The sequence below is a fragment of the Fundulus heteroclitus genome, chromosome 7, assembly GCF_011125445.2.
Source record: "Fundulus heteroclitus isolate FHET01 chromosome 7, MU-UCD_Fhet_4.1, whole genome shotgun sequence".
Taxonomy (NCBI): domain Eukaryota; kingdom Metazoa; phylum Chordata; class Actinopteri; order Cyprinodontiformes; family Fundulidae; genus Fundulus; species Fundulus heteroclitus.
In genome coordinates, this window is record NC_046367.1 from 12,636,947 (window position 1) to 12,663,031 (window position 26,085).

General features: G+C 39.8%; 1 protein-coding gene across 1 annotated transcript; it reads left to right on the forward strand.

Annotated features, from left to right (window-relative positions):
* Positions 1-1,612: 1,612 nt before the first annotated feature.
* On the forward strand, positions 1,613-25,568 carry pla1a (phospholipase A1 member A). The gene is made up of 11 exons (XM_036138938.1): positions 1,613-1,971; positions 6,775-6,991; positions 7,656-7,833; positions 9,498-9,606; positions 17,730-17,831; positions 18,245-18,337; positions 18,515-18,679; positions 20,682-20,771; positions 20,933-21,038; positions 24,478-24,633; positions 25,211-25,568. The coding sequence occupies exons 1-11, from the start codon at positions 1,905-1,907 to the stop codon at positions 25,299-25,301; spliced, it is 1,374 nt and encodes a 457-aa protein (XP_035994831.1). The 5' UTR covers positions 1,613-1,904; the 3' UTR covers positions 25,302-25,568.
* The last annotated feature ends 517 nt before the right edge of the window (positions 25,569-26,085 follow it).

Sequence of the window (26,085 nt, forward strand, 5' to 3'; positions counted from 1 at the left end):
TTGATTAAACTATTTCATTTAGAGAAAGACTAAGGTATTACAACATTTCCATTCCTCCCTATCCATCGAACCATTGTTCATATTCGGCTAATCGTTATAGGTACCAATAATTGTTCAACCAGATAGTCAAAAAGCTGTTTTTTCTTAATGTATTTATTTCAGTTTCATGATTCTATCTTTAGTTAAATTGAATTAAAGGTTGAAATTTGTAATATTTTCAATTGTTTTCCTGCTACAGAGATATTTCACAACGTTTCTTCTTTACTAGTGGAGTCAGTCAGCAGGCAGTGCACCATTTAAGTTTGCATGTATGATGAATTAAGTGTTGAAAATCATTTTTGTTATTTTATTTCAGCTATAATTCTAATAAACATATGAGGGGAAATGTTATTGTCATGGTGCATTTTCTGTTGTCTTCCCCTGGTTTTAAAGGTTTATTTTTAGCTGCACAAATCAGGTGTTTATTCATTTATGTCACAATAGTATGAATGATCTTTCCACATCGAGCTGTCTTTTTTTTTTTTTTTTTTTGCCATATTTTACAAAAATGTTTAAACCTGGCTGTGTTACTTTTATCACACTGAAATCAGGAAAATATTTAGGGAAAGCATAACTCACAATTATCCAGAATATAATACCACAGGTTGTGTAGATCATGTAGATATTATTATAATAATTGTCATTGTATTAATAAATAAAATAACCATTTTTTAATCATAAGTAAAATGAAAAAGGTGAAGACGGCATCCATGACACACAGTATTCCTTACAACAATAAGCTTTTAGGCAGTTTTATGAATTACGAATGGTTGATTATTGTTGATATATCTTTAAATAACAAAATCATAAAAAAAACTTAGATTATTCTTTTTTATTTGTGCAAGTTCCAAATAGAATAAAGATCCTTGTTTCAAAGAAAGGCTTAGTGTACTTTTTTTCTTTCTTCCAAAGTAAACAAAATACATCGCAATAAAAAAAAAATCATCCAAATTCTCATTTCTGATGTTAATTTCTTCAAATACATTTTCATATTGCCCAGAGGAACTTTAGACTTTTAGAAAAACAACCTCCTGTATTTTCACAGAAGTTTGCCAAAGTTAGCTTTTAAGGCATTTTTCCCTTTTCCCTACCAATGTCTTGGTCACTATTGAGCTCTACACCCCATTAACACAACAGGACTAGCAGCTGCAGCACAGACCCTTGACCTCTTTGCAGGGGATTACATCTGCCTGCGTGTTTGTGTGACAGGGTGGGGGGGGTTTGCATGTGTTTCATTTATTTTTAAACTAAGAGTATTAATTATATAACAGAGCATATATAGAAATACTAAAAAGCTGATCAACCTTTTTTTCTCTCTCTCTCTCTTTCGCACTCTGAGTTTGACCTCGGCCGACTTTCTCTGACGCTCCTTCTCTAATCTTCCAGCACAGAAACCACACAAAGCAATGGGCAGCTAGGCCAGAGTCCAGCATTTTAAACAAACAGCCATTGAACACAAATGAGGTCATGGATTCACCACCAAGCAAAGACCTCCAACCGGTCGTTGGCTCGCTCCAAAAAACACAGACTGGGAAAGAAAGCGAAGAAACAAACCACCCACCGGTAAATGTGATGACCGGGAATAGTAGAAAGTAGGGTTGTTGTGGATACACACTGGCTTTAACTGGATCTTTACGAGAGAACATAGTTAACCAAACCCAAGCTATTGCTCAGCCCATTTGGGTCTCAGGTCTTGCCTCATACCTGCTAGCGCTCAGTTAAAAGCTGGAGTTTTTGTTGCACAGCTTTAGAGCTGGGGTTTTCCTCCCTCCACCACTCTGTGGAGCAAAGCTGAGGCTTGTTAAGCTCCAACTGCAGCTCTCTGGCAGCCACCGGCCTGATTCGCCACTCACTCACTCACAGAAATGCTTTGGGAGGACAAAGCCGTTCTCTTCAGCATTCTGCTGGTCTACAGCTCATCACAGGTGCTGGGTAAGTCGTCTCTCTTTAAAAGAGAAATGTCCTCGCTGAGGCGTCTCTGGATATTTTCTTGCATTTGTACAAATTGCATGTGTGCAGGATTTAAGTGGGAGAACAGGAATGAGCTTTCTGAGCTTAGACATGTTGCACTTACTTAGAAACCAGCCAGTGAGTGCCTCTTACGTAAATAGACTTGTCAAGTCTACTGTTGTGGTAACAGAAAGTAAGTTAATAGGGTTGTATGTGTTGCATGGATATCTATGCCGTTTTAGTCATGTTTAGTATTTCATGTTTTTTATTCAATTTTGACTCTCTTATGTGATATTAACATGGTGGAATATGAGGAGCACATGATACACAAGTTAAATGAATAAAACAATGACTACAGAGGTGTAGGTAGAAGCTTTGTTACGCTCTGCCTGCCCTTCATTCAGGACTAACAACTAAAATGTCAGCGCAATAATAAAAAGTCCAAAACGAGTCAAATGATCTCAACACTTAGTCAAACATAGCGGTGCCAGAGACCTTTCCTTAAAGTACTTCTTGATTCTGAGATCATACAAGTTGCTAAATGTTAGAAAGTTAACATATTATTATGACCTGAGGTAAAAAAAAAAAATTTAAAATTTTATGAAAAAGTGGATTTTTAAGGCTTTTTAGCTCAAGGCTCATAAAAAAATGTTGCATGACCGATGACGTAATTCGTGGATAGGCGTTGATCTGTTGACATGGTAACAAGATACTTCCTGGTTGCAAACTCGCTTTCTCAAAGACAAATAGACGGATTAAACATGGCTAAAAAGTGTGTGGCTTATGGTTGGTCAAATACCAACAAGGATAATGTCTCTTTACACTTATTTCAGAACCCAAAAAGTCCCGGTGTGCGAATTTCAGTTCCCCTGTGAAAATCTGTTCCCCTCTGTGTCGCGAGCTGCAGCCAGAGAGGCAGGGTTTCACGGAGCTTCTGATCGGTTTCTCTGTAAAACAACTCATATAATCATGTCAAGATTGTAACATTCAGTTTATCGGCAGCTGTTGTTTACAAAATTGTAAAATAAAAATAAATAATTGCTGTCTTCAGGCAGCTGAAATGTCCATATTCTCTCCTCTCCTCCTCACTGATCGCGCAGTGAAGCGGAGAAATCTCGCCGTCATCACAGCAGCCTGCTGAGAAGTGACATGCTCTCTACACTACCTCTCTGCACGCCGCTGCTGTGCTGAGAGGTAGTGAACGATGCCAGGCAATCGAGCTTCAATGAGTTGTTTCCGTGTTTACATCTGAACGGTCAGCCATGACCGCGATTATGAGCACCAATTCCAATTATACATTAGCAAACCATTCAGTTTATTCTCCTAAAATGTTTTTCTCAGACTTACCCGAGTCGTAACAGACGCTTGCGCTGTCTTTCGTGTTAAAATCATCACTTTGTGAACTTCTCGTAGTGTACTTCATTGAACTCTCTGTAGCGTAGCCTGGGCAACGCCCACAAACTACGTCATCGACCCAAATTGTGGATTTTCAGCCTAGTGGTCGCCGAGGGACTATTTTAAGTCCTTAAAAAACTTTTAACAGCGCAATATCGATCTTAATGCTAAATTTTTTGAAAATATGGTCACTAATGCATGTATTTCCGAGTTGGTCGATCTCAGAATCAAGAAGTACTTTAACCAAAACAGTATTTTTAGTAGTTTATTTTTAAACAACAAAGACAGATGACTACACATTCTCAAAGTATGTTCACAAATGTATTTAGTTCACTGTTTAATGTGGGCTTTTGTTTTTTAAACAGTCCTGTAAACCTACATTCACCATAACTTTTCTTGACTTAACAGCTTCTGAATGCGATGAGAGGGCAAATCATTTTACCCTTTGTGCGATATTCACCAATGCCATAAGCTCAAGTGCCGGAAGAAATATTTATTTGCATCGACCACAAATGTTCAATTTGAGTATTTTTTTATTTAACAAATAGCTTTAAATACCATTGATCATAATATATTACTTGAAAAAAATGGAAGGGCGTGAAAAAAGGGAAGTCATACCGAGGCGGTTCAGTAAGGCAAGTATATTTATAAAGCACTTTTCAGTAACAAGACGATTCAAAGGGCTGAACATGAACAAAGCAAAAAACAAACAGAGCATTACAAAAACAGAGGGAAAAACATTGCATTGGAATAGTAGCAGCAGGTCAGATACAATATAAGACAAGTTGGACTCAAAACTTCAACATCAACATTTAAAGGCAACGCTAAACAAATAAGTTTTTATCCTTGATCTAAAGGAACTCAGGGTTTCTGCACTTTTAAAGTCTTTGCTGAGTTTGTTCCAAATAAATGGAACATAGGAACTAAATGCTGCTTCTCCGTGTTTGGTTCTGGTTCTAGGTATGCAGAGAAGGCTGGAGCCAGAAGACCTGAGTGGTCTGGAGGGTTAATACACTGATAACAAGTCTGTGATGTATTTAGGTGCTAAACCATTTAGGGATTTATAGACTAACAGAAGTATTTTATAGTCTATTCTCTGAGATACAGGGAGCCAGTGTAAGGACTTTAGAACTGGGGTTATGTGCTCTACTTTCTTAGTCTTAGTGAGGACGCGGGCAGCAGCGTTCTGGATCAGCTGCAGCTGTATGGTCCACTTTTTAGGCAGACCTGTGAAAACACCATTGCAGTAATCAATTCGACTAAAGATGAACGCATGGATTAGTTTTTCCAGATCCTGCTGAGACATTAGTCCTTTAATCCTAGAAATGTTCTTCAGGTGATAGAAAGCGGACCTTGTAATTGTCTTTAGATGCTTTTGAAGGTTCAGGTTTGAGTCCATCCCTTCACCCAGAATGTTGGCCTGATCGGTGGTTCCTAGCTGAAGCAGCTTAAGCTGTGTGCTTATTCTTAATCACTACCCTATTGGTCCAAAAAGAATTACTTCAGCTTTGTTTTTATTCAATTGAAGAGAATTTTGGCACATCCATGCATTGTGTGTCATCTGCATAGTTATGGTAGCTGATGTTGTTTTTTTTATGATCTGTGCTAGAGGGAGCATGTAGATATTAAAAATGAGGGGAACCAGGATGGACTCTTGGGGAACCTCACATGTGATTTTTGTCGTCTCTGATGTAAAGTTACCTGCTGACACAAAATAATCCCTGTCCTTTAAGTCCCAGTAGTTGTAAGGAAATCAGACAACGTTATGTACAAATGGAGAACTATCAGTCAGCATTGTTAGATATAACCTGCGGAGAACCAAAGAGGTCAGTGTTGGGCCCAAAGGTGTTTATCTACATATGAATAGTAACACAATTTCTTCTGCATGGTGGGAAAATCTTCAGCAGATTTTTCAGAAAGTCACAACAGAAATAAATACATTTAAGAAAATGCTCTTGTTTCAAACATTTGAACTTAAACAAAACATATGATCTTTGAGAACCACAAAATAACAGTTGAACCATAAATAAAAACTGTGATAGAAGATGTTGAGATAGAGTATATGAAATAAAATATGTCTGTGTGATACTGAACCACAGAATCTGCTGGAAAACCCTTAGCAAGTTATTGCTTAATGGCTGGATTTGGGATCTAGTTACATGTAAAACCACATAAATCCTATCTAAAAGCATGGAGTAAATTACTTCCACTCAATATTGAAAAAAAAAATTCTTACAGAGATGGGGTTACAATCTGAGAAGAGAGCTTTTCAAAACAGTGTCTTTGTACTGAAACGATGAAGACGTCTGTGAGCTGGATCTGTGGAATGGACTGAATAATGAGTTGAAACAGAGCACAAATATACGTCCATTGAAAATAGATACAAAACAGGATTGTACTGTGTAAAAGAATTCATCAGGGCAACATGCTGTATGTGTAGTGCTTTTGTACATGTTAGTCGCATTGTATGCAAAAGGTGGCAATAATCATAGGGTTATAAATAAGACCTGAAATGTTGTTAATTTCAATAAAGCTAATTTGATTTAATGTATTTAGAAGAGAGTATGGAACTCATAAGTTTTACTTCTACTGACTCCTTTTCCGGTGTCTTATTTAGCATATTTATGAGCAACTTTCATTGTTTTCATTTGTATTATATTCAAAATAAATTGATAATGTGTTTGAGTATAATTGACTTTTCAAAGTCAGAAAATATGACAAGCATAAAAAAGATCATAATTGTAAAGATATAAAGTATTTAGACATCAACAAATAAAACCAGGTGACATGAACTTGTACAATTTGCAGCGAGCAGAGCCGGTCCAAGTTCACACAGGGTCTCACACTGGGATTTCACCAAAGCTTGTTTTTAAAGTTAACTACTGAGCTAACAAGACATTGCTTTAAATGGGTCATTTAAATATTTTAAATTGGTAATGTGTTGAAAGGTCATAAGGGGTTATTAACTCCTCTGCTGTAGATAACCTTTAGTGTCTTTTATTTGTAAGACCAGATCAGATTGTCCTGGAGGAGGACACAAGCGGCTAATTGGAGCGTAGCCAAGAACAAAGAGTACTTCTTCCATTTTAAAACAATGGTAACCCTTAAATCTTTGACAACAGTTGATGGGAATGCTCTTCTATAAACCATTAAACTACTGTCAGGAATGCACCGTTTTTGTTGTTTTTTTAAATTTGGAAATTTTTCAACCTGTTCTGTGAATTTTTGACTCTTGGGGCCGGCATACTGCTTATGCCTTGGGCCGGCTCTGGCGGTGGCTGTCAATTTCAGGCTTTCCTTCTATGGGTAACCTTAAGAAAATGTGAAAGTAAATAAATAAAAACACTCGTGCCTCCATGACTAAATCGTTTTTTCTTTGCATACATAAAGCTTCAGGTGAGAGGCAGGAGGATGTTGAGTGCGCTGAGCTCAACAGCACTAGATGGCAGGGATACCGACAGCAGAGATCCAAACTGGAGGTCCAGTATCTGCTGCTGACCAGGAAAAACCCGGACTGTGCACAACGGTTTGATCAGGACTATCTCAGCAAGCCCACTTCATACTTTAACACATCCTGTCCCACAAAGGTTATCGTTCATGGATACAGGTGAGTCAAAGGACTTGAAAAAACGAATTTTCTGAATTGGAGAACCGAACAATGTATTTTGACTGGTTGTCTAAAAGTAAAAAAGGATGTGAATATCAAGATAGTATTACTCAGATCCACACAATGACATGATGGAGTGAAAGGCCCAAACCTTTCGCTTTCTATGGCTGTAATAGGAATTTAAAAAAGATGGAAAGGGACTTTGAGATTTTCTGAGGCTATATGACATTTTGCTTAAATCCAGCTTTTGCCAGACAAGTCTCACAAAGGCTAGGATGACTCATTTTTGAAATGGTTGAACAAAATAAAAGCTCTGATCTTCAATTACAGCTTTCAGGCAAAAAGGACTATTTCTGCATCTTTCAGTTTCTCACTCTAAGCGCTTACGTGATAGGATATTTTTACCCTTTTTTACTGTCAAACATGACAGAAAATCAGAGTTTTCAAACCAAGGCTGAACTATGAACATTGACTATGAACACATTCAACACATCTCATAAATAAGCCTTTATTAAAATAATCTAAAAATGACTCTTTTTTTTTTATTTCATGGACCATAGTTCAGCCACACACTTGGCTCAGTTTGCTGAAAAAGAATAATTTCTCTTTTTTTTCTTCATCTTTGTTATTGCTGCTCTGAACCCAATCAACCCCCGCGCTGAAGGGCCCTGGGAAGAAAGCCATCCTGGGTTACGGATCTGGCCCAGGCGCTGCTCAGAGCTCAGGATGTGAACGTTGTGGTGGTGGACTGGATTTATGGCGCCTCCTTTGCATACAACCTTGTGGTGGAGAATTACAAGGAGGTGGCCCTGCAGATTTCTGTTCTCATCAACCGGCTACAGGTGAGAGAAACTACCGTTTTCATGCGTGTCTCAATTTGAAATAATCTCGGTGCCAAAACAGCATCGAAATGCTCTTTTTGCTTCTTTTTTTCCCCCACAAATGCACAAATGTTTAGGACATCTGACACTATTTTTTCAAGGGATTATTTTAGATACGATTTCCAAATAAAGGTATTTTACACATACAGCCCAGGTACCCTGAAAATAATGAAGTAGCTTGTTAAATTAACACCAAATTGGAATCTTAAATAAGCCACTGACTGCATAATTGTGCCCTGCAGTGAGCCAATGCCGCTCAAATCCAAAAACTGCCATTAATGGCAAGTGAAAATATTTGGCTTTTGCGAATAACATCCTCGCATCAGATTTCTTCTTTTCCACCCATCAGATGGTGTGTGGTACCTGATCTCCAGCCGAGGCAGGCTGCAACACAAAATTTGACATTATGACAAAAGGTCTGTGGCATGAATTGTGCTCCACAGATGCCACATGTGTATATATGCTTCCCTGCATGAAAGTCATAGAACTACTTTTCCCCATTCGTGCCAATAACCACCGGTGTAGCAATGCATCCAACTCACAAGGCAATATTCTCTTGGGATATGTTTAAAAGTTTTCCACATCTAGCGTGAAATTTTAGTACAGCATAGTTTGCTGTTTCTTCTTTGCAAAACAGCTCGACCTTCGTTAGACCAGATAGTGCGCATCTTTAATTTGTAGTTCTTGCAACAGATTTTGAATAGAATTTAGGTAGAGAAGTAACAGGTTTTCTTCAAAAACTTCTTGTCCTGTATTCAGCTCGACGTGGATGGTGTGCAGGGGAAGGCGGGTTTTACGTTTTCTGCCACAAACAGAGTTTTGATGTAGAAACAGAGCAACACACCTCACAGCACCTTCCTCCAAATTTCCCCAAAACACCGTGACATTTGAGATTATAAAGCGACCAAATGTGATGAAGCTCAACGCGTATGAATAGTTTTGCAAGGCGCTGTATTGCTAGCGTTGCTCCCAAAGCAGGATTTTCACACACAACAGCATGACAGTGAGAAGAGAAACAGCAATGATGCAGCTGCCATTATTTATCAGGATAGTAGATGGTCAAAGAGAATCTCATGGTTTCACGCCACACAGCACCCAAGACAACACTGTGGCTGGAGCAAAGTTGCAGCAGAAGCCTGAGAAAGTCTATCTGAGGAGAATGGAGTCACCCTGACCTCCCCAGCTCCACAGATTAATCCAAACATGACCTTGGGTGCCTGTTCTCCCCGACTGTGTTCAAACCCTCAGGCAAAAAGCTTCCAACAACTGCTAATGTAATCTACAACATTATTTGCTTGAAGCAGGTGTGCGTTGAACAGGATACAGGTGATTTCGAAGGTTCTTCATTTACCATTTACACATCAAGAAAAAAGGCACATGCTTTATTTTTTTTTAAAAAACACTTCAGCAATTGTTGATAGTGTGTAGCTGAATCCACATACCAGGCAGCTGAAAAAGGAGGCAGGGACTTCAATTTGGGAATGTTATCACGTTTTCTTGAACAGCTATTGCGACTTATATGGGTTTTACCTTTTTATTGCTGTTATTGAATATTTTTTTCTGTAGAACAAGCAGCAGAGGCATACAGTGCTAATCTAACTTGTCAATAATATCCTCTTCAACAGACGCATGGATGCAAACTGGAGTCCTTCCACTTCATCGGGGTCAGTCTCGGCGCGCATGTCTCTGGCTTTGTGGGAACTCTGTTCGAAGGAAAGATCGGAAGAATCACAGGTGACTCTGAACGATGGAAACTCTAACCCTAATGAGCTCAAGAATTGATGTTGACAAGCTCAGATCAATCCTGCTACAACTCTACTCCTCTTAAGGGTCTAGTTTATGAAAAAACTGGGATGTAGAACTATCTTGGAGTGCTTCTATTTAGTGCAAAATACAAGCACCAGTGTGTGGTTTCACGCTCAGACAGTGAAGGTCTCAGAGTTTCTCACACAGCCTGGGGACAACATCAGGAGATTAGCTGAGCTCTTCAGAGATGATCTTTACAGTCCATAACACAATGCACCACTGTTCCCTCCTCAATACAATCCCTTGCGGTCTGAGTAGTGGGGAGGATATGTCTCAATTTAAAAGTGTCACAAATATTGTGATGGCATATATATATATATATATATATATATATATATATATATATATATATATATATATATATATATATATATATATATATATATATATATATATATTTATGTGTGTGTGCGTGACCTTGTCATAAAATTAGCATTTAAAGTTCCAATGTATTCTGCTTCAAAATGCACATTTGAAGCTAATCTAGAAAGAGAAATGAAACATTAAAGGTTTTTGTTCCACTGTTTCATGATGACCAGCATTTATTTAGAGTCACACATGACCTGAGTTGTTGTTATGGGAAACTGTTGAAGTTTCTAATATAAGGACACTTCAGTAGATTGTGAATCTTACATGCCAAAATAAAAACATGTTGTAAAGACATGTATATTTGGACTTTATCTACCTCCTTTCATTAGTGTTACAGTATTTCTGATTTGCTAAAACACAATTTTTGAAAATTTCTCTCGCTTTCCCAAAACCTTAAACACAAATCACCAAACTTAAGCTACACTGTCAAAACCTTTGACTTGTCTTGCTATATCAAACAATTGCTTCAGAACTACGTTATCTTTACCCAAAACCAAACACTGTTTTCAGATATCACACACATCCAGCTAATGCATAAACACTACAGAGAGGTCATTACACACTACAGAGATAAATGCAAAACACTGCACTCAAAGCAGAGCAGGGGAAAAATTTGATTTATTATGAAGTACTTGCACAATCCTGCACACAAATATAGTCACAAACAAAATATGCAGCAGATCGAGAGCAATGTCTTGGAATCATTCTGCCTTAGGATCACGCTTCTGGGCATGGTCAGGCCACAGGACCTCATCAACGTCACAGGCAATCCTGTCCCTTGCTAAACAACGGGGAAAGAATCCTTTAGCATGACGAATCCAACCTTGAATCGATTCCACTCCAATGTTGTCACATGCTGCATCCATTGACTGAAGGAGATTTTCCTGTGCATAAGGATTTCTGTCATAGACCTTCCACCTCCATGCAGAAAAAAATTCTTCAATGGGATTAAGGAAGGGAGAGTATGATGGGAGGCACACATTTATAAAACGTGGGTTATTTCCAAACCACTCAGGTATTCTAGGACCACGGTGAAAGTTCACATTGTCCCAGATTACCACGTACATGGGATGCTCTGCCTGCTCATCACCTCTCTCTTCACGTCTCAGTAATGCTTCCTGTAGAGCATACAGAAACGTTATAAGATGGGCAGTGTTGTAAGGTCCTAAAGTCACATGGTGGTGAATAACCCCGTAGCTGCTGATGGCAGCACATATGGTCACGTTGCCACCACGCTGCCCTGGCAACTCTACAATGGCTCGTTGACCAATAATGTTGCGGCCTCTCCTTCTCCTCTTGGTGAGATTGAAGCCAGCTTCATCCAAGAAGATGCACTCATGAGGCTTCTCCATGTAATCCAGTTGAAACATTCTCTATAATACAGTTTTTATTGGTTGCTTTGACACAGCAGTCAACTCAAAACCCACATTTTTCGAAAAAGTTAACGCAGAGGTCTAAACAGTGGCACCAATGGTCAAAATTAAAGATTTTGTTTGCAAAAGGCTCCAACTCTGCCAAAACATTTAAAATATGAACCAAAAGCAAAATTTGCCCTCAAACAACACAACTTGCACACAAATGTTTGAGCCCTTCCAATCATTCGTTAAACAAGGGGCAACAAAATACAAAACACCACACTCCATGTGAATCAGAGCAACATTGCTGGTTCATTGTATCCAAAGACTGTACGCAGCTTACATGTCACTGTCATTTGTAATCAAATTTGCCTTTTTGCAAAAAATGGATCCAGAAGCAAATATGTTGTGATGCAAATTTTATTGATTCTTCATTCTTTTTTTCCAGATAAACAAATGAAATATTCCAAAAAATGAAAGATTTCAACAGAAAATACTAGGGCTGTTTGTTCCTTCTAGTCCATTCTGTCCTGATGAATAGGCCACTTGGCCTCATCTACGTCACATTCAATATTTTCCGTTGCAATGCACCTAGGGAAAAATCTTCTTGCATGCCTGATCCATCCTTGACATGCTCTGCATCTATATCTTGTGCAGCAGCAGTCATTGCATTGAGCAAGGGAATCTGCTCATAGGGGCGGTGATCATATACCTTCCATCTCCATGCACTGAAGAATTCCTCTATAGGAATAGATACAGATGTATATACTGTATAGCAGCAATACCTGCTGTCCCATCGAAAAACTCTTACAATGGATGCAACCGTGTTTCTATTGAGAAAAGTTTGGACTCTTTGTCCTGCACCTCTAAGTGAAAGGCCATGATTTACCACATGATCAATCACAGTTGCCCAAATTTCATCTGTAACTTCAGCCCTTCTAGCTACACTGCCACCTCATACATGGATTCCTCTTCCTCATAATCTTCTTCCCCTAAACCATCTACCTCTTACTCTGACTCTCATCTGCCTTAGACCATCCATGCTTGCAAAGAACAACACACAACATGGCACCTTTTACATAAAGCCTGGAAACTGACTGCAAATTGAAAAATTGTGTAAAGAAGTGTCAATCAGGTGTTTCAGTGATTTCATTCTGATCAAGAAGTTTCTAAGAGCTTGGAACATATGGTTTATGTTTTGCTACCACAGCTAAAGCAATGGAGCTTGGACTGCATGAATGACATCTGCGTTAACTGTTTTGCAAAAGGGCGGGGAAAATGAGTCAAACCAATGAAAATGGGTTAACTCATTTGCAGGAGGTGTCTTTTGCTCTGCAGAGATGGTGATGCTGAAAACTGAGAGGTTGCCAGTTTCTTCAAACAGGTCAAAGCAATCTATAAAAACTGTAATGAAAACAAGTTCATTTTTGATATAACGTAAATGACATAGCATTCCAGGCTTCATGACTCTGTATACATGTGCTGCAATACATTCAACACAGTAAAGATGTACAGTAACTCAATAGTGCTGTATAATCTCTGGACATTACGTATTACTTACTTGTACATATTGATATCGTAGCTCTTTTACCTTCTCAGAATTTCTCTCAAATGGTACTCTGTAGGCTTGTTTGAGACTTATCAGGTTGCGTTTCAGGACACGGTCAATTGTGGAGAGACTCACACTGTTGATTCCTTCAAAGTTCTCGTTGTCTTCCTCAACTCGCTGTTGTATTTCTCACAGACAAATGAGATTATTTTGAAGGACCATATTGACAATAATGGTCTCCTGCTGTTGTGAGAATATACCTCTCCTTCCACCGGCTTTCAATTCTAGCAAATAAAACATCTTGTTAGAATTGTACAGACAGACCTAATGCAATGTAACCAAATATGTAAAATACATAAAATATATATTTTTATGTAATACTATTATTAGTTTTACTGTAATACTGCTAGAAAAGGGCCAATTTTTAGAGATGTTACAGTAATTTACTAAGACATTCCACAACTGTACATACTGTACTGTAAGTTTGAGGGACCACAAATGATAGTACACTTACCGGTTGTGTTCTCTGAATGTCCTGACAATGGAGGCCACAGAGAACCTGCTTATATTTGGTTGAACACGTAGTCCTGCTTCCCTCATACTCATTCCATGAACCAGAACATGGTGTATGATTGTTGCTCTAATTTCATTGGAAATGATGGCTCTTGTTCTTCTTCCTCCTCCTCCTCCTCCTCCTCCTCCTCCACCTCCCCCTCCTCCTCCTCCTCCTCCTCTGTCTCTTCCTCCCCTTCCTCCTTCTCTTCCTCTTCCTTCTCGTCCACATCCACTTCTACTTCCACCTTCTCTCCTGCCCTCCATTGTGAAAATCATACATGCCATTTGGATTTGACATGGCTTCATATCCCCATTACTGATTGGGTGCAACACATTACTGATTTGAAACAGGTGTGTTAAATTTTGAGTGCTTGTGTGTTACCGATGACAACAGTGTGATACTTGTATTTTACTTTTGGGGCTGTGTTGTGCCATTCTGAGTTGAAGTGCACCAAAATGCTACATGTGCTTTTTGAATGACAATGTGTTTACAGTTTTGCACAAAGAGCGATTCCGATTTGCTAGCTGTGTCTAACCACATGAGAAGTGTTTAAAGTTCTACAAACTGTGTGCTTCAATCAATAAAGTGGTTTGTACACTTGCAACTTTGGTTTTGCGAATTGATTTTAGTGTTTTAGCAACTCAGAAATACTGTAATACACAGTGCCCCATATTTATGAGCCTCTGTACCAAAGTCTTGTTAAAAACCCTTAGATTTTTTTTATAACTTTTTTATTGCAACTGCATGACTTTTATGCTATTGTTAATAAGTGTACAGTACAATACCTGTACTATATACTGTAATCTTGCCCTTACTGTACAGTCTGTTATCCCATTTTGGATTTTCTATTTTACACCTTTGCGTGTAAATGCATGCTTCTGTTTGCCTGGCACTTTGCTCCTGGTACACCTGAATTTCCCCACTGTCGGATCATGAAGGATTCTTTTTAATTCTATCATAAATAGATTTTAATAACCTAACAGTGAGCTTTGAAGACAATTAAACCTCCTTTCACATCATACTCACTGTATGTGTTGGAAAGATAAACTTGTACAGTTGTTTTAAACTTTTTATTTATTGCTGTGACTCTTCATATGATCATTTTTAGACAAGCTGTTTCCTAGTAGGTATTTCCTGACGGCAAAGGTTGATGCACATCTGCCTGATCCGAACTGCTATTCCAATGTCTTTCCTATCATGAGAGCGTGCAGAAGAACCGTGACTCGTTTCTTTGCCATATTTATACCAAACAGCGATTTACTAATTTCTAATCTAAAAGCTCCTCGTCACTCACAAATAGAGTGAACACTGAAAATACCATTACACCTAGTGAAAAGATGTCTCCACCTTTACAGATATTCTTCCTCTTGTTGCTTATTTGGTCATTTTTAATCATCATTAAACAAATTCTAAGATCAGGCAATAATAACCAGAGTGACTACAAACAGTGTTTTTTTTTTTTTTCCGTTTAGAAAGGTAATAATAATAATAATAATAATAATAATGCATTTTATTTAAAAGTGCCTTTCAGAAGACTCCAGGACACTGTACAAATCTGACAGGGTAACAACAACCAATCCTGATAGAATCAATTAAAAAAATACAACAATTACAGTGAGTAGGCTGAGTAGGAACAGATGTGTTTTGAGTTTAGACTTGAAGTGGCAAAAAGTGTCAGAGTTTGGGAGCACAGTGGGAGAAAGCTCTGCTCCCCGTGGTGCTGAGGCGGGAGGGAGGTACAGTAAGGTGAATAGAAGAGGAGAATCTAAGGGTGTGGGGGAGTAGTGATGTGAATGAGTTTAGAGAGGAAGGGGGAGCGAGGTTGTGGATGGGCTTGAATGTGAACAGAAGGATTTTGAAACTCTATTCTGAATGTAACAGGGAGCAGGTGGAGCTGCTGTAGGACTGGAGGTAATATGGTGACATGAGGGGGTTTGGGAAATAATGAGAGCAGCTGAATTCTGAACCACTTTAAGCTTATGGAGTTATTTTTACAGTAGTCGATGCAGGAGGTGACAAGGCTAGGTGTCCAGAACAGAGAGGGGGAAAGGGAGGGATGAAGACGATTAAGATTCATCAGTGAATTAAAATATGCAGACCGGGTGATGTTATTGAAGTGAGAAGGAAAGGAGAGAGTGCTATCAAGGATGAAATCCAGACTCTTAACCTGAGGAGCCGTCAACTGAGAGAGAGAAAGAAACTGTCAATTTTGGATAGTACAGATTTGGTTCCTGCAAGGAGAATCTCAGTTTTGTCACTGTTTAGTTTTAAAAAGTTAGTGCAGGAGGTGAGGGAGGAGGGTGAGAGTATAGAATTTTGCTCACCAGATAAATAGTGAAAATAGATTTCTGGAAGAGATTGCCAAGGGGAAGAAGACAAATAATGAAAGGTAGGGGTCCCAGCAAAGAGCCTTGGGACACACCGCTTGTGACAGGGGATGGATGGGAACTGAAGGACTTTAGTTGAATTGACTGAGTGCGACCAGAAAGACAAGAGTAAAACCAGTCAATAAAATGTGGAAAATGATGGAGTGAGAAATTGTATCAAAGACCGCACTCCAGAAGAATGAGAATAGAAAGTCAACCAGAATGTTTGTTTTTTTTATTAGTTTTTAGGTTCCTTGGACTGTGTATCTTTCAGTTAGTGTTTGGTTTGTGTATAGTGTTTGTTAACCAGATGATTATTGCCCAGTATATTTAAGTTCCTGGTTTCTGTTCAGTCTTCGCTGGATCCTTAGTTAACCATAGCTTTTAGTTTAGCTGGTCTGTAACCTTACCTGAAGTGTTGTGCGTGTTCTGCTCATTAACGTTACTTACCTTTATGATGGCTCTGCGTCACCTTTGCTGCACTGTTGGTTTTCGACAACCTCAAAACATGACATCAGGAGGTCACTGGTGATTTTTATGAGAGCACTTTCAGTGCTGCGGCGAGGAAAGAAACCAGGCTGGACTTGTTCATTTTGAGTTAAATGGGAGTGAAGCTGAGAGGCGACATGACTTGATCTGTCCATCAAGTCAAGAAACAAGCCTCCAGGGATATTCAGCAGGACAATGATTTTAAAGGTGTATAGCCACGTTATATGCCTATACCAAAAAGACCCAAATGCAGTTCATTAAGATCAAATAAGGCTATGTACTATCTGGATGTACCAGTGTACATCCAGATAGTGTTTTTACAGTCCTTTCTGAGCCTAAAAAGATACCCAGCAACGGGCATGATAAGCTGACATTAACAGATGTGGCGCCCCCTACCAGCAGTACCACAGAACTATCACAAAGCCAGACGGTCACCACTGGTCTTCGGACTTATATAGTAGCTACTAAATAAGTCCGAGCCGAGCCGACCATGCTGTAATGCCTTGTGGAAAACCGACAGAAGACCAACCCGACCTACTTCTATTTCAAGTTCCAGTGACTCCTCCCCTGAGCCTTTACATACAAAAGGCTATATTTACTAACAAATTGAGCAAAAACAAAGCTTCAAAGACAAAAATATAACAAATACTACACCAGCAGGACATGATAATCTTTCAGAAAAATGTTGTATGCAACCAGAGTGAGTTACTAGTGTATAAATTTCAAAAAATCTCAAATAACGTGAATATGTACCTTTTTAAAATACTCTAGAAAGGCCACCTCTAAATAAAGCAAAACTCAGTATGAAGGTCATGAAGTTGCCTGGTCAAAGTCTGGACGTGAATTTGACTGAGACATTGTTGTATGACCTCAAATAGACAATTAATACTTGGAAGTCCTCCAGTGTGGTTGAAGTAAAACAAGTAGTGGAACAAAACTTCTTCCACAGCAAAGTAAAAGACCAGCTGTTGGTTGTAACAATAGTGGATGGCAGTAATTAGGATTCCTGGAAGGAACTGGGGTGACGCAACCAGTTGGGTTTAGCAGGAAAAGTCTCTGCTACACGGGGCCTGGTAAGTTTGTGGAGCTTTATTCTTTCACTAAATTAAGTAGTCTATCTATCTATCTATCTATCTATCTATCTATCTATCTATCTATATATATATATATATATATATATATATATATATATATATATATATATATATATATAACTTTACCAGATCTGATGTACTCATTCCCTTATGGTGATGACCTTCATTGTATTTACAGCTGTTCAAACTCACAAATAAAAAGTTCAAGGCCCTCAACCATCTACCGACAGATTTTTGAATTCTTCTGACCGTCTTTTCCGTCTTGTCTTGCAGGTCTTGATCCTGCTGGTCCCATGTTTAAAGGAGCTGACACTTATGACCGGCTGGACCCGACCGACGCTCTCTTTGTGGAGGCCATCCACACAGACTCTGATTGTGAGTCAACCTTTACTTCCTGCCATGCGGATATCTTTACCGTTGCATCAACTGGCTGTTATAATAAAGGCCAGAGGAACATGAAACGGCCATGACACTAGATGCAAACAATATGAAGGTGTGCGCGTTTGTGCCTGTGTCCATCTTTAAGAAGACTTAAACCATGTGTTTTCAAAATCACGTAAAACCTTCCGATTCTCTTTCACTTTTACCTTATCTTTGACTACCATAACTCAGTTTGCTTCAGCTCTCAATTTGAAGCTATGGTGACGGCTGCTTTTTTGTTGAGGGATTTTGTTGGAATGAAGATATGGAAAATGTAATGTCTGACCTATCTGTTTCAGTCTCTGCGCTCCCTCCCAAGAAAAGAAAAATATCTCCTGTGTTTCTTCTCTCCAACTTTTTATTGCCAGACTTGGGCATCTCCATTCCCGTCGGTCATGTGGACTTCTTCCTGAATGGTGGGATGGACCAGACTGGATGTGCTCGTTCCAGATTTGCCACAAGTGGGTTTTTGAAGCTTTTGAGAAGCCCTTTCAATAAATATTGTAATGACAGTAAAATACTTGTTAATAGATTCATACCTGGGCAGATTTTGTTTTTTCCTCTCTCATTTTGATCTTGAGGGGGGTCTGTAGAAATCCGGCTCCGTGTTGCGTTGTCAGTTTTTCTATTATTTCCAGTGTACGGTTATGTGATTTGTGACCACATGAGGGCGGTGCACGTCTACATGAGCGCGCTGAACGGGACGTGTCCTCTGATGGGGATCCCATGCTTCTCTTATGAGGACTTCCTGCAGGGAAGCTGCGTGGACTGTGAGGTCTACAAGAGGAGATGTCCAACCATAGGTAAGGACTCTCCTGCAGGACAGCTTGAAAGAGCTCCTCGGTCTCCATGCACACTTGGTGTCCTTTTTAAAATAAAATGCCTAATGTGGTACAAACCTGTCTTAGAAGTTTAGAATTGTAATTGTGGAAAGAGCGTTGCAGGTTCTTCTGTTAATGAGTCAGGAGGATTACTATCTTTCTCAATCCCCCCCCCCCCCCCCCCCCCCCCCCTCTCTCTCCCATGTTGATAAATAGGATTAAAACTATTAGAAAATTAATTTCCAACTTTGTTCAGGGCTGTTGGTCTAAGCAGGGGTGCACCCAGAAATTACACAGCATGCGCGCAATCAGAGCAGAGGGAGAACTTGTGCCACTGTTAAACGTGTGTAGGGCTGCCCTTTGTAGTAATGTTGAAATGAGGAAAAAGTCAACACATTTAGTAGGATGGTGTAAATACCAGGCAAAATCTCATCATAAAATAGGGAGAGTCCTGTGCAGAGAAGTACAAAAGTTACACATTTCTTCTGTTTAATAACTGGTTGAAGGCTGTTACTTTCGAAAGGAACATTAACTCGAGTCTAACGACACCCTGTTGTATGGGGAAGGCAATTAGCATGTTAATTTGGAAAAGCAGAATGGCATGTCCTAAAAAACATAAAGGGGGGCCTAGTCACATATTTTGACCATAAAAAGAAAACACATATATTTATCTTCCAATAAAACAATATACGCCAAGCATTTGTCCTGATAGTATTTACTTAGTCCTTTTCGAGCCTGAAAAGAGCTTGGCACTTGGCACGATCACTATACATAAACATAAACATTGTTGTGGCATCTGTTGGCAGTACCACTGAACTATCAGAGAGCAAGATGACAATAAGTGACTGTGAGAACCAATAGATCGTCCTGCACTGCCTCGCAGTAAAGTGACAGCTTGGCGTGGCTGAAGACCAACCAGGTCTGCAGGGTTAGGGTTACTTGAAGGAGCAACAAGGGAAATTTCATTATTTTAAATAGAAAGGCAAAAAAACAAGACGGATGTGAAGATGGTAATATTTCAGATGAACTATGGTCTGATGTCATACCGCATTTTTTTGTGTTGTTCTCCAGTCTCTTGTTTAGGTAGCTGGGGTGCCCACGCGTGTAGATGTATGTGTATGTGAACAGCTGCCACTCAGGGTTCATCCTCTACCCGCCCTAAAATGCCACCATCAGAGCAAAAAAAAAAAAAAGAGTAGTGCAGTCAGTGTTGGAGCAACATGGTGGAGAGCACCCCCAGCAGATCAAAATGTGCTCTTGCTAACAGCATTATAAAGTTATGAGTTATTCAGTAGAAATGTTCCTCCAGAAGAGGATGCTGTTTTGCTGTATTTTTATCCTTTACAAATTTGCGCATATGAGGCGACATGAGAAGGGAAAGGAGGGACCGGGTTGTAGCTGGAGTGGAGGTAAAGAGAGTCACGGCATCCATCCATCCATCCATCCATTTTTCTACACGCTTATCCCTGTTGGGGTCGCGAGGGTTACTGGTGCCTATCTCCAGCTGAGTCACGGCATATTAAAGACAAAAATTAAAAAATATACAAAATGGCAATTTCAGACAGAAGAAACACTTTTCTAAATAGTTTTTTAAAAAGTCAAACTTGAAACCAATACTTGCAACAGTTAATGTATATATGGTATGTTAGAATAGTGCAAGTCTGTTCTTTATTCATGAAGTTACTCGCTGTAGGTAGAGTAGCCAGACATTTTACTCAAGTTAGAGTAGAAAGTAGAGTAATAATGACTCAAGTAAAAGGAAAAAGTAGAGTGCAGTAAAACTACTCCTAAAAGTACATTTTGTTCAAAAAGTTACTCAAGTAAATGTAAAATGGTTATTACCCACCTCTGGTGTGTGTGTGTGTGTGTGTGTGTGTGTGTGTGTGTGTGTGTGTGTGTGTGTGTGTGTGTGTGTGTGTGTGTGTGTGTGTGTGTGTGTGTGTGTGTGAGACTGTAGCAAATAAGCTCATGGTCTGTGTTTCAGGTTTACAAGAAAACAGCGGAATAGCCACATCGCCCATTCCAGGACAGCAGAAAGTATTCCTCCTCACGACTTCTTCATCACCGTTTTGTGGTAAGAGACGGAGTGAAGTGAAACAAGATACTGGAAACAGTTGTTGCCTTCCAAGATGGATTGTTTTTCCGCCTCCGACGCTCTGGAGCTCGTTCAGTGAATGAGATTAAGCGAGGATGAGTCAGTATTCTGTACAGTGAAATAAATCTTTTCTCATCCAGCTCATCATATCCTGCTGAGGCTGGAAGTTTCCCCCTTGGACAAGAGTGCAGAGGTGGAAGTAACACTGCTGACTTGGAACGAGGAAACGGTGCACCGGTTCAGACTGTAGGTCCAACGTAACTCATGGGCTTTGTCGTTGTCCTGCTGTTAAAATGACCACAGATAAAATTCACTAAAACCATTTGTGGATGTTTATTGTAGACCTTCCCAGTCTCTTTAGTTCAAGCTCTTGTTCATTTACAGTATGGGGTAAATGGTCTCAAATAATATGCTTAAATGACTTTCTTCTTATTTTTGTCACAATAAAATATTTTAGGCCTCCAAAAAAGGAGAAAGAAAATCAGTGTGTAAAGAGCACTGAACCTTCATCCCCAGATGGTTATGATAGCATTAGTGACCTAAGACTTTACCCTTCATCCCGGTACATGCTCCATGTACATTAAACGCTGTCCCTCGTTTCCTCCTGATTGGACCAAAGTAAATGCAAACGTGGCAGGACGAGTCCCACGGGCGTTCCTCTGGAATCACTTTGGCTCAAGTCACTGTAATTATTCTACAATGTTTGCGTTAGTAATCAGGTGTAGAGGCTCAGCTAGCACAATTATTCTCCCATTGTTATAAAGCCACCAATATTTTAAACTGTTAACAAGAAGGCAAAGTTATTCTATTTAGTTTTTCAGCTTTTCTAAATTTTCTTGGGTTTCTCTCACCCAGGAAAAAATCGCAGCAATCAGCTTCTCGCCTTGCAACGGAAGCCTGTCATCCTCGAGATGCCGATCCGTTAAATTTAGCTGCTCACCACGGTCCTGCCTACGGGCGCCCTCTCCCCGAGGTTCCAGCTGTTCTTGGAGGACAGAACCTCTGGGACCAACATTTAAGTCACTGCCGTCACATTTTATTCCCCACTCATGTATTCCTGTGCCGGCATTACCTGGAGCTCCTGACCTAAATCTGCAGGATTTCATTCTTCAGGCAAAAGGCTCACCTGTGTGCCTTTTTGAAAGCCGTGCGTAACACTTTAGACAAATATAAAGGGGGGGTGGAGGAGAGAACCCTGTCAGGAGATGATTAACACGCCTTTTTTATGCATAGAAACAGGAATAAACATCAGCATCCACACACGTGCATGAACAAATCTCTGAATTAATGTTTTCGTCCATATTCAACCTGTGCTTCCAGTTCTATTTAAGCACATCAACTCTGGTGCAAAGTGGAGCAAGTATGCGTGTGACCAATTTTTTTTCTGGTTTCCCCTTAATTTAGCCTTGGGTGATGGATAGTAATGCAGCTGCCTAACCAGTGTACTTGTAAGCAGATTCTTTGCATGCATTTCCTCCCTGAAGGGTAAGCTGCTGCTCTGAGCGGAGAGGTGCTTTGGCTTCGGCCAGGTGCAGGAAGCTGTGGCAGAAATGCTGAGGAGGCAGAAAGGCCTCTGAGCAAGTTCACCGGAGTTCGCTGGGAGTTTCTTATTCGGCTTTGGGGGTTTCTTCTAAGGCACAGAATAAATATATGTTGTCATTGATACCTACTTATAAATGTTTGGCTTTGTTAGATTTTTTTTTTTCAGACACTAAATTAATTATAATTACAGAAAAAGCAATTCAGTCCGTAGTTTTAGAAGTAAAACACATAGAGCTGGACAGGTGACAACATGCATGAAAGAACAGTTTGCATTTTGAGCTTCTGTTAAAGGTTTTATGGCAATGCTGTATGTTTTGTTATTAGAATAATTATTAATGAAAAAATGCCTGGTACTGAAACATTGTCTGTTTTTAGGAAGTGCCCCTTTCAAAAATGTGTACTGGGTTTAGTTGTGGGGCAGTAGCTTCAGATTTTTGAAGTTAGGTTCTGTTAAAAGGTTGTAAGCAGTAAACCAACTTGTGGCTGGACTTTATTTGAATAGTGGTAATGTGGAACTCAAACATAAATGTCACTATTTGATGTTTTTTCCAGTTTATAGCTTTCAGAAGATTTATATCTGCAGTGACTTGGCAGGTCAGGATTGGAAAGGAGAGCTTAAAAACAGCGGCTAGTTCTTTTGCGGTCTACGTTTAGTATGAACCCTCATTAGTTGATCCCGGAGGCGCCAGGATGAACGTGCTCTTTTACCGACCAGCTCCAAAAGCGTCAAGGCTGCTTTTGCGAACAATATTTTATGAAGCATTATCCCGTTGTAATGTTTTCGCTGGATGGTTATTTACGAAAACGGTGATTATTATTTACACGCCCCAAAGAAAATGGTCCATGTGCGTACAACTCCAGAGTCCCAGCTAAATATTGGGTATGTGCTTCAGGGGGAAATAGATAACCAGCACTCCCTGATACTCTTTCCTTACTTTTAATGTGGACAGGGCACACATATGTGGGCTAGATCATTGCCCACATATGTGCGCCATTGATCTTTTTGAGTGAAACACAAACTGTAAAAAAGACATAAAGCAATACAGTCACACCAATGACCTAAATGAAAAGTGTAAAAAAAAAAAAACTCTGTACGTTTTTACACAGAAAGATGATCGGCCTCCTACCTCCGTTTCCCATGCATGCAATTAACAGCTTCTCTGCAAATAAGCGCTCAATACAAACATGATGGTGATAATCTTCATGAAATGTCGTTTGCAACCATACTGCTGTGATGCTTTCAAGACTGAAGTTGTTTTAAGACGGTTGCATTCATCTAGGTCTTGGTCCCTCTAACCATTAGCTTCAACCTTCAGGACCCATTCATCTGGATTGATGCAAACAAACATACACAGAGTTATTTACTGCATGTAATATATTGACTGTTTTAATTTTTAACAAAGCATACCCCCACAATTCTGAACTATCCCTTTAAATAAAACTTTTCTTTTTGTAATTAATGTCTCCTCTTTTTACCTCACAGATGCAAACTACTAACCTGATCCTAGCCAAATGAATTTCGCTCCGCCTAGCTCCACTCATCCATCTGGAACTGATCCATAGGAATGGCGTTTCAGAAGGCTGGGCCTTATCAAAAATCCTTGCATATGATTGGATAAGCCACTTGTCTGTCATCTTTATCGACGTGCTATTTCAACCACTCACACCGAAGCTAACTCGTGACGCAGGAAAAAGCAAAACTTGGCAAATCCGGTCGGGAGAAGGGCGAAAACATGGTTTCCACCAACAAAAGCCTTCAGAGTCGTTCTCTGATGTTCTTTTAATGAAACAATATCAGGTAGATTGGACAACACGGAAGAAATAGCAGCATCAATGCTAACGCTTGCTTCCTCGATGAGTGCCGCCATTGTCTGAATGAAAACAGTCTCACAGTCGCTTCTCCACTACGTCACATCTATGAAACTCCAGCCCTGCGTCCTGATTGGCTAGACAATAAAATTGGTTGAAGAAATCACTCTCTATGGAAGAGGTCCCAGATGGATGTGAGTGAAGCTAGGCGGAGCTAAGCGGAGCGATATCCATTTGGCTCGTCAGGTTAGCTACTCGCAGCAACCATTGTCTAATTTAAGGTATTTTGTCTGTCCCGTGGCAACGTTACCTGAACACGCTATGTTTTCTGCAGTCAGACCGCTACGACGGTGTACCAGAGGGTGCTGGCTCACCCCGCTGCCCTGTGCCAGATCGACACCATCAGACTGAAGAACACAGGTGCCCGCCTCTACAGACAGGGAGACCTTCACATCAAGTCGGTGTGCATCTCAGAGCTCCCCCTTCTCAGGTGTGTGCACGCTCAGCAAGCACCTGCAGACCAACATAATGTCCCACTTTTCTTTACTGGCTCTGCAATATGTGCTCTTTGTAGACATTCATTTCTCATCCCAAGCTGTACGAATACAGCAGAGAACACTTTAATAGCTGTGTTAAATGCCCAGCTGTGAGTAACCGGGTTCAAAAGTCTGACCTGTTGAGATCCTCGCTCCGGCTAAGATGCCAGAGCCTAAGCTAGGCTGTTTTTAAATGACCACAAACGAGAAGAGAGGCGTTTTTACAGTCAGTTGTGGTTTTTGAGATTGGACTTCGGCTCTCTGTCCAGGGCGCCATTCAGTCAGAGGGTGGTAAAAAGTTACCAGTTGTGCTTCTAACAGGTTTTATATGGCTAGAGTAGAGATATTACCTGTCTCTTCCAGGACATTGTTCATGGTAAAACAATGTTTACAATGGGAGTGGAAAAGCCGCTCAGCAAAACATCCGAATCATTTCTGTCATGGTATGGAAGATGGGGATTATGTTTTTGGGTGTGCGTTTTCCAAAGGTTTCATTAAGATTTTTGTGTGTTTTTTTTCTCTCTCTCTTAGACACGAGGAGCCGCTGTGCGTGAACAACATCGACATCAGACGAGGGGTTCTCTGGTCGCACGACTTCGTGCAGGTGTGTGGGACTTTGTGATGGGCAAATCCACTTCAAAGGCAGTGGAAGAACATCCTGGCACAGCTACGTTAAAATTAGACATAAACGTGTTGCTACGGAGACCGCTATGCCTCGTTGTCAACTTGTTTCGTTATAAAGTTGAAAGATTAGAGAGAAATGTCTTGTAGAAACCCCAAAAAGGGGATTTCACCATCATACTCCGTTCCTTAGAGAATGAAATTGTGTAAATGTGGATACTTGATCCATCTGATTTTCTAGCATGTCAGCTGTTTTTGTTTTTTTTGTTTGTTTGTTTGTTTTTTTATTGCTTCGTTTCTCACTGTAAGAATCTGGCTTAAATTGTCTTTAAGGGTTGCTTTTTTGGTGAGTTTTGTCTCAAGATAAAAGTTGCTCTGTAACTTTTAGTCTTACTCTCAAACATAACTTCAACAATAAACAAACCATCCCTTTGTTTTGGGGTTTTTCTTCTATCTGTTGTCTGTGTGTTTGTTTTACGGGGGTTAGGGTTGGGGGGGTTGCTTGTTTTTCAAGGTGACCAAATTTCCAAAGGAATAAAAAGGCAAAACTGGACCAATAGGAGTGATTCAAGTGATTTATTGATTTTATTTAGATAAATTAACAAATATTGAAACAATTTCGGGTCTGAAAACAATGCAGCATAAAACAGTTCTTCAGGTAAAGGTAGATAAGTTCACAAAGTCAAAGCATGCTGTTTGAAAGATATTTTACAGTGATTTAAAGTCGGCGAGAGTCAAAAGCTGATTAAATTTGATGAGCACCAGCACAGTCTCTTATGATCTGG

Bases quoted from the DNA above. Each gene is read 5' to 3' on its own strand.
- pla1a (XM_036138938.1), top strand. From the start codon at position 1,905: ATGCTTTGGGAGGACAAAGCCGTTCTCTTCAGCATTCTGCTGGTCTAC. The intron at 1,972-6,774 runs GTAAGTCGTCTC...GCATACATAAAG, and splicing joins CAGCTCATCACAGGTGCTGG to CTTCAGGTGAGAGGCAGGAG. The intron at 7,834-9,497 runs GTGAGAGAAACT...CCTCTTCAACAG, and splicing joins TTCTCATCAACCGGCTACAG to ACGCATGGATGCAAACTGGA.